The sequence below is a fragment of the Gigantopelta aegis genome, chromosome 13, assembly GCF_016097555.1.
Source record: "Gigantopelta aegis isolate Gae_Host chromosome 13, Gae_host_genome, whole genome shotgun sequence".
Taxonomy (NCBI): Eukaryota; Metazoa; Mollusca; class Gastropoda; order Neomphalida; family Peltospiridae; genus Gigantopelta; species Gigantopelta aegis.
In genome coordinates, this window is record NC_054711.1 from 26,592,961 (window position 1) to 26,601,602 (window position 8,642).

Genomic DNA, 8,642 nt, shown 5'->3' on the forward strand with positions numbered 1-8,642 from the left:
GTACCATAATTCTTGTTTTATACTTGGTTGGTCAGCTGGGTTTTCTTGTTTTGTTGGGGGGGGGGGGGGTTGCAGTTTGTTTCTTTTCCTTTTTTTTTTCTTATTTAGTTAAATAAATATTTATTTTATTAGTGATAGGTTCATTTTTAAAAAATAGCTCGCCTGCTCACCTACCCATCCCCCCTCTTGTGATCGGTAGTGGGGCAGTTCCATCAGACAGAACTGTAGTGCAAGACACAACGAATGGTATGGCTGGTCAAGACAAATTTTTGATTACAGGTTCAACTATGATTCCCAAATGTAGTAAATATCGACCACTTACAATGTTGATGTTTTGGTTCGTGCAAGTATGAATCAAATTAATGTTGTGTACTTTTTTAATAATTCAGGTATGCATATGCACAATGTTGTTGGGTTGCTTTTCTGTTGGTTTTCTCTCTCTCTCTCTCTCTCTCTATCTCGCTCTCTCTCGTCTCTCTCCCCCATTGTCTGTCTCTCTCTCTCTCTGTCTCTGTCTCTATCTCGCTCTCTCTCTCTCTCTCTCTCTCTCTCTCTCTCTCTCTCTCTCTCTCTCTCTCTCTCTCTCTCTCTCTCTCTCTCTGTCTCTATCTCACTCTCTCTCGTCTCTCTCCCCCATTGTCTGTCTCTCTCTCTCTCTGTCTCTGTCTCTCTCTCTCTCTCTTTCTCTATCTCTCTCCTTCCCACGCCTCTCTCCCCATTGTCTGTCTGTCTCTATCTGTCTCTCTCTCTCTCTCCTTCCCACACCTCTCTCCCCCCCCCATCATCTGTCTCCCTCTCTCTGTCTCTCTCTGTCCCTCTCAGTCTCTCCTTCCCACGCCTCTCTCCCCATCGTCCGTCCGTGTCTCTCTCACTCTCTCTCTCCTTCCCATGCCTCTCTCTCCCATCGTCTGTCTCTCTCTCTGTGTCTGTCTCTGTCTGTCTCTCTATCTGTCTGTCTCTCTGTGTGTGTCTGTATGTGTGTGTGTGTGTCTCTCTCTCTCTCTCTCTCTCTCTCTCTCTCTCTCTCTCTCTCTCTCTCTCTCTCTCTCTCTCTCTCTCTCTCTCTCTCTCTCTCTCTAGCTGATGCTACTAGTTTTTAAAAAATCTAGATGGTCAGTTTTTACTTGAATCATGGATCATGGTCAACAACAAATTGGGCTTAAATGCAAACCTAAAAGTGAAAATAAAATAAAATCAAGGGATTGATTAATACTGAAACCATACAAATTCACATGCTAAGGGGAGCTACAAATTACTATTCTTGAAATAGTCTGGGGAAGTGATGGGAAGCGAGAGTGATAGCTGCCATTGATGTTACTCGAACCTCTTAATATTAAAGTTTTGCATGGTATTTATGTCTAAAATTTAGTTCCTTCATGAAATAATAAACTGTTTCACATATCAGTGGTGGATCCAGAAAATCCATTGGGGGGGGGGGGGGGGTGATATGAGGTGGAATTACAAGGGAACTTTGGGGGAGGTTTGGAGGGGGATCATAAAAAAATTAAAATTAATATACAATAAAATTATATGTAACACAAAATTTAGGTTGGAGACTGGGCCCCTGCCCCCACCCCCGATCCGCCTTTGTATCTGGACACATTAATTTTATTTTGTCAGTGTACAACCACAGTGTATTCCTGGCACTCTCCAAACCAAAACTGATCAGGAGACGAGTAAATGTGTGTTTGATCAGGAGAAGTTTTCTAAACTGTCACACAACCTACTCCCATTACCACAGTTTGAAGGAAGGAACAAAATGTTTTATTTAACGACGCACTCAACACATTTCATTTACAGTTATATGGCGTCAGACATATGGTTAAGGACCACACAGATATTAAGAGAGGAAACCCACTGTCACCACTTCATGGGCTACTCTTTTCGATTAGCAGCAAGGGATCTTTTATATGCACCATCCCATAGACAGGATAGCACATACCACGGCCTTTGATGTACCAGTCGTGGTGCACTAGCTGGAGCGAGAAATAGCGCAATGGGCCCACTGATGGGAATCGATCCCAGACCGACTGCACATCAAGCGAGCTCTGTACCACTGGGCAACGCCTCGCCCCCTACCACAGTTTGACACCCAATAGCCGATGTATTTTTCGTGTTGGGGTGTTGTTAACCATTCATTCATGCATTCATGCATTCATGCATTCATGCATTCATGCATTCATTCATGCATTCATTCATGCATTCATGCATTCATGCATTCATTCATTCATGCATTCATGCATTCATGCATTCATTCATTCATACATTCATTCATGCATTCATTCATTCATTCATTCATGCATTCATTCATTCATTCATTCATTCATGCATGCATGCATGCATGCATTCATTCATTCATTCATTCATTCATTCATTCATTCATTCACATTCTAATCAATCAGTAGGCGGGGGTGGGACATAGCCCAGTGGTAAAGCGCTCACTTGATGCGCGGCCAGTCTGGGATCGATCCCTGTCTGTGGCCCCATTGGGCTATTTCTCATTCCAGCCAGTGCTCCACAACTGGTGTAACAAGGGACATGGTATGTGCTATCCTGTCTGTGAGATATGAAAATTTGCTTTCCAGGCTTTTTTTTATGCAATGCAACAAGACATTTAGCTGAAATTTTGTGTGTGTAGCTTTATCATGTTCTGTTCTGTTACAGATCACATTGGACTTTCGCAGAAATTTACCTATTTTTACAGTTATGGCCCTTGAACTTAGAAGATATCAAAATTAGCTTTCCTGACTTTAATTTTGCAATGCCTGAAGAAAATGAGATGGAATTTAGTTTGTTGATATATTATGCACCATTACAGATCAAGTTTAACTGGCCTCAGATTACAGTTATCTTTCCATTTGGTTGTCCAAAATCCAGAAATTTGTCCGTGCAAGTAGTCTGCTGTTTGACTGGGATTATTTCATGGCAGACAGCTATGAAGTGGCAACTGTTTGACTGAAGTGACAGGGGAGATCATGTAGTTTGTAAACATGTGTAACTTGTTGACATTGAAGACTTGTTTGTGGTAATTCTGGCCCATGCAAAAGTAGTGCTTATTGGGTAAAATGGGTGTACTCTGGCCTGGTTTAGAGGGTGTGTTTGTTTAAACCAATATGCTGGGAGAAAAAGCTGGACAACAGATAGAAGAGTGCATAATTCATGGAGGTAGAGTGGGGGGGGGGGGGTCAGCTTTCAACCACATCCAATATAATTATACCACTCGGCGTCAAACACTGTCAAACACTGTGGAAATTACGTTTTCTACTTACAAGTGCACTTGAGATATGAAGCAACAAAGGAAACACGGACTCACGTGAAAAAGACTTCACTGGCTGACTGCAACTTCCCTTGCCAGCCCGCTGGAACAGAACACAGCGAGACTTGGTCACAATTATAAAGGATGGACAAACAGATGGATGGATGGGATGGGATGGGATGGGATGGGATGGGATGGGATGGGATGGGATGGGATGGATGGACGGACGGATGGATGGACGGATGGATGGACGGATGCATGGATGGATGCATGGATGGATGGATGAATACATGGATGAACAAATGGATTGATTAATTAATTGAATGAATGGATAGAGGTATGAAAGGATGAATGGATGGACAAACAGATGGATGGATGGATGGATGGATGGATGGATGGATGGATGGATGGATGGATGGATGGATGGATGGATCAATGGATGGAAGGAAGGATGGACAGAGATGGATAGATGGATGGACGGACAGATGGATATATTTGCAGTGAAGTGAAATAAATATATTATTTAATTAAATAAAGTATAGATAAGTGGATGGACAAAGAGTGGATGAGAAGTTCAATGGATTATTTCAATGGAAATTCAATTCACTGATAGACAGACATGGGTGAAAAGCAGAAAAAAACCTAAAATACTCACTGCAGTTGATGCCAGTTCTGTTATCAATGAAATAGTCTGTGTCATTTTTTCCAAACAACAGACACGCACAGTCGTCACACTGTGAGTCTTTCCAGGGCACCTCGTCGGTCATGGATGAGAACAGGAAGTAGAAGCCCCAGGCGATGATGCAGTCGTAGTAGATGGAGATGATTCCGGATATCATGACGCCAGCGTACCCAATACCTACAGTCAACAAAACTTTACTGAAAAGCCCGCCGTTCACTGGGGGTTCTATACATCGTCGTGTGCAACTCATGCACTTGCCGATTTTGTTGTTCTCGACTGTTATGTTCTTAAGTGACCAGACTTTTGTTTTTGAAAAAAGCCAACTGCGTGAAAAATCATACTCCACAACACTGAAATAGCAAAGATTTTGTATTGGAGCATACACATTGGGGTGGGGTGGGGGGCCTAAGAATCAGGGCATACACATTGGGGTGGGGAGGAGGTCTAAGAATCAGGGCATACACATTGGGGTGGGGAGGGGGTCTAAGAATCAGGGCATACACATTGGGGTGGGGTGGGGGGCCTAAGAATCAGGGCATACACATTGGGGTGGGGAGGGGGGTCTAAGAATCAGGGCATACACATTGGGGTGGGGAGGGGGTCTAAGAATCAGGGCATACACATTGGGGTGGGGAGGGGGTCTAAGAATCAGGGCATACACATTGGGGTGGGGTGGGGGGCCTAAGAATCAGGGCATACACATTGGGGTGGGGAGGGGGGCCTAAGAATCAGGGCATACACATTGGGGTGTGGAGGGGGTCTAAGAATCAGGGCATACACATTGGGGTGGGGAGGGGGTCTAAGAATCAGGGCATACACATTGGGGTGGGGAGGGGGTCTAAGAATCAGGGCATACACATTGGGGTGGGGAGGGGGTCTAAGAATCAGGGCATACACATTGGGGTGGGGAGGGGGTCTAAGAATCAGGGCATACACATTGGGGTGGGGTGGGGGGCCTAAGAATCAGGGCATACACATTGGGGTGGGGAGGGGGGCCTAAGAATCAGGGCATACACATTGGGGTGTGGAGGGGGTCTAAGAATCAGGGCATACACATTGGGGTGGGGAGGGGGTCCAAGAATCAGGGCATACACATTGGGGTGGGGAGGGGGTCTAAGAATCAGGGCATACACATTGGGGTGGGGTGGGGGGGCCTAAGAATCAGGGCATATACATTGGGGTGGGGTGGGGGCCTAAGAATCAGGGAACACTGTTTTTAAAATCTTGATTGGCAATATTTCTAGTCAGTTGAAAATTGATTAGCAACAACTATGTTGCAATCTGTGAAACGTGCATAGCAAATTGCAAAAAAAAAGAAAAAAAGAGGAACTTTTAATCTCACCCCTTCAGGTTTGTCTGGAATTTTGTTTCTGGGTGGTTTTGGCTGAAAAACCTTAATTTTCAAAGACGAGCTCAATCGGACTGGCAGTTTGGGTGTTACCCTATATTTGAACTTCCATAAATAAGTAACCACTGGTCCAATTTTGATGGGAATGATATCTCTTGAATGGGTAGATGTAAATTAAAGTGTGATGACCTTTTGACCTTCATTTTGACTTGTCTATGGGAATATAAAAGATCCCTTGCTGCCAATCGAAAAGAGTAGCCCATGAAGTGACGACAGCAGGTTTCTTTTCAATATCTGTGTTGTCCTTAACCATATGTCCGACGCCATATGATTGTAAATAAAATGTGTTGAGTGCGTCGTTAAATAAAACATTTCCTTCCTTTCTTCCTTCCTCCCCATATTGTCCTGTTGTTGGTGCCATCTCTGACGTACGCCTGCTTGTATAGGCCATTGTGCTGCATCGTCAGCATCGTCGTTTGCCCACATCGGCTTCGGTGGTGTCGTGGTTAAGCCATCGGACTTAAGGCTGGTAGGTACAGGGTTCGCAGCCCTGTACCGGCTTCCACTCAGAGCGAGATTTAACGACTCAATGGGTAGGTATAAGACCATTACACTCTCTTCTTTCTCACTAACAACTAACCCACTGTCCTGGATAGACATCACAGATAGCTGAGGTGTGTGCCCAGGACAGTATGCTTGAACCTTAATTGGATATAAGCACGAAAATAAGTTGAAATGAAAATGAAATGCTCGCTCACATATACGTACAAGACGTTTATTGGTTTTTTTTATGAAGGGTGTGGTGCCGAGCGGCCACCCTCCTTTAATTTTCACCGAGCGAGAACACTGTTAGCATCAATTTGCTTTCAATCCAGCTAATCAGGTTTCATTTTATTTTTAAATTAAAATTATTATATTATTTATTTTATATTTCTTTAATTATTTGTATTTACTTTATATTATTTATTATTATTATTATTATTATTATTATTATTATGTGTATTATGTCAGCATTCTGTTAAAACCCGGCCACTGGCGGTGTCAGTTTAAATCCATGATGAGCATGCTCGAGCCTCTTGGATATGGGCACGTAAAAAGAGTTCTCATACCCAATGCCGATTTACTCACCTTTTAATGCCGGGTTGATATACCAAATGCTGATCGGCCCTTTGCCACCGAACTGACCAAACGACACCTCCAGGGCAAACACCGGAAGACCAATTAACAGTAGACATATCAGGTACGGAATGAGAAACGCTCCTGAAAAACAAATTTTAATTTCAATTAATCAGCCATTTCACATATGCTAACAGCCACTGGATGTTCAGGTTCTAATAGACCAAATAAATTCCTATTGCCGATAAAGTTAACGTTTACTAATAAAACTGATATCAGCAGCGTATCAACACACCCAGGAAGTGGGGGGTCACAGACCATTTAAGAGATTTAATTAACGTTTTTATTAGCAATCGTCGTTTTTGCTGAAAATTGCAGTTCCATTTTTGGGGGTGTATTTATGTCAATAGATAATAGTATTTGCACAAATATTCAATGTCACATATTAGGCCTTCAACAAATCACAGCCACAGCTGATTTTACTTCGTAAATATTTGGTACCATGCAACCTTCAGTCACATTTGTTTTAGGTGTATATATATATAATGTTGTATTACTAATGCTGAGGGTTTTTCTTTAATATAAGATAGTGTTTTACTGTCAGGGATACTTTTGTCATTGTTCGATGTATTATTATAAGCTAGCTTTTTAATTATTTTTTAAAACATTTTGTACTATATATAAAATGTATTATTATTTATTTATTTTTGTGGTAATATTAATAAATTAACTTTAAAAAATAATAGCAATAATATAGAAATGAAACTAAAATAACAGTACTTAATGATTATAATGATTATAATAATATTATAATGGTATTAGGCCTATACCTGCATCGTAATAATAATGTTGACAGAAATAATAAACAAAACTAGCTATTACTGGTAACAGTAAGTAACAATAAGACATAGAATTTGAAGACCTATTGTCTACCATCAAAGAGCTTTAATCGTTCGTCCATGCCTTTCATTGTACTTGAAGTATGCAAATCACATAAAATAGCGACTTACCTCCCCCATTTTTATAGCAGAGGTAGGGGAACCGCCATATATTACCCAGACCCACCGCATAGCCGACCAACGTAAGAATAAATTCAATCTGCCGACCCCATTGAGCCCGTTCTGGGGCTGCTTCTAGTTCCTGGCAAAAAAGAAATAATAATAAATATATTAAAGAGACATTCCTGAGTTTGCTGCATTTTTAAGATGTTATCGACTAACAGAGACTTTATGACTACTGTAATTACATATCAAATATATTTTTCTGCATAAAATATTAGTGGTTGTATATTAAATGTGTGTTTTTTATCGTTCTAGTATTTCTACTAGGTTAAAATTCATTTTATTTCCTAAAAAGGATTTTTTTTCATACGTACGAAATTATTTCAAGACGACCAGAAACACATTGAATATAAAGACACTAGTATTCTAAACAAGAAAATATATTTAATATATAAGTTTAATCGTAGAAATATTTTATTAGTCTGAAACATCTTACAATGCAGAAAACTCGAGAATGTCCCTTTAATAAATAAATAAATAAAATAAATAAATATTAAATAAGTAAATTAATTTTAATATATATATATATATATATATATATATATATATATATATATATATATATATATATATATATATATATATGTAGTGTTGGTATAAAATGTTTCTTCTGGCAGTAGCTAGTGGGGATTTTTCTGTTAGCTCAGTCGGTGGAGTGCTGTCCACACTCCCATACTGACATGACAGTCCATGGTTCGAATCCCCTCAGTGGAGGTTGATTATCTGTTACAAATAGTAGTCTGTGTAGCAAACTTCTAGTAGTAGTTGTAGTGGTAGTAGTCATAGTAGTGGTAGTAGTTGTAGTAGCAGTGGTAGTGGTAGTAGTCATAGTAGTAGTAGCAGTGGTATTAGTCATAGTAGTGGTAGTAGTTGTAGTAGCAGTGGTAGTGGTAGTAGTCATAGTAGTAGTAGCAGTGGTATTAGTCATAGTAGTGGTAGTAGTTGTAGTAGCAGTGGTAGTGGTAGTAGTCATAGTAGTAGTAGCAGTGGTATTAGTCATAGTAGTGGTAGTAGTTGTAGTAGCAGTGGTAGTGGTAGTAGTCATAGTAGTAGTAGCAGTGGTAGTAGTCATAGTAGTGGTAGTAGTTGTAGTAGCAGTGGTAGTGGTAGTAGTCATAGTAGTAGTAGCAGTGGTAGTAATCGTAGTAGTGGTAGTAGTCGTAGTAGTAGTAGCAGTGG

At 40.7% G+C, this 8,642-nt stretch overlaps 1 protein-coding gene across 1 annotated transcript in view; it reads right to left on the minus strand.

Annotated features, from left to right (window-relative positions):
• LOC121387243 (sodium- and chloride-dependent glycine transporter 1-like) overlaps nucleotides 1-8,155 on the minus strand; it is a 31,953-nt gene extending 23,798 nt beyond the window's left edge. Inside the window, exons 1-4 of the mRNA XM_041518268.1 lie at nucleotides 8,144-8,155; nucleotides 7,413-7,542; nucleotides 6,415-6,546; nucleotides 3,899-4,115 (exon numbers count right to left, since the gene is read on the minus strand). Coding sequence (XP_041374202.1) covers nucleotides 3,899-4,115; nucleotides 6,415-6,546; nucleotides 7,413-7,542; nucleotides 8,144-8,155 — 491 coding nt within the window. The remainder of the gene's footprint in view (nucleotides 1-3,898; nucleotides 4,116-6,414; nucleotides 6,547-7,412; nucleotides 7,543-8,143) is intronic.
• Nucleotides 8,156-8,642: the final 487 nt, after the last annotated feature.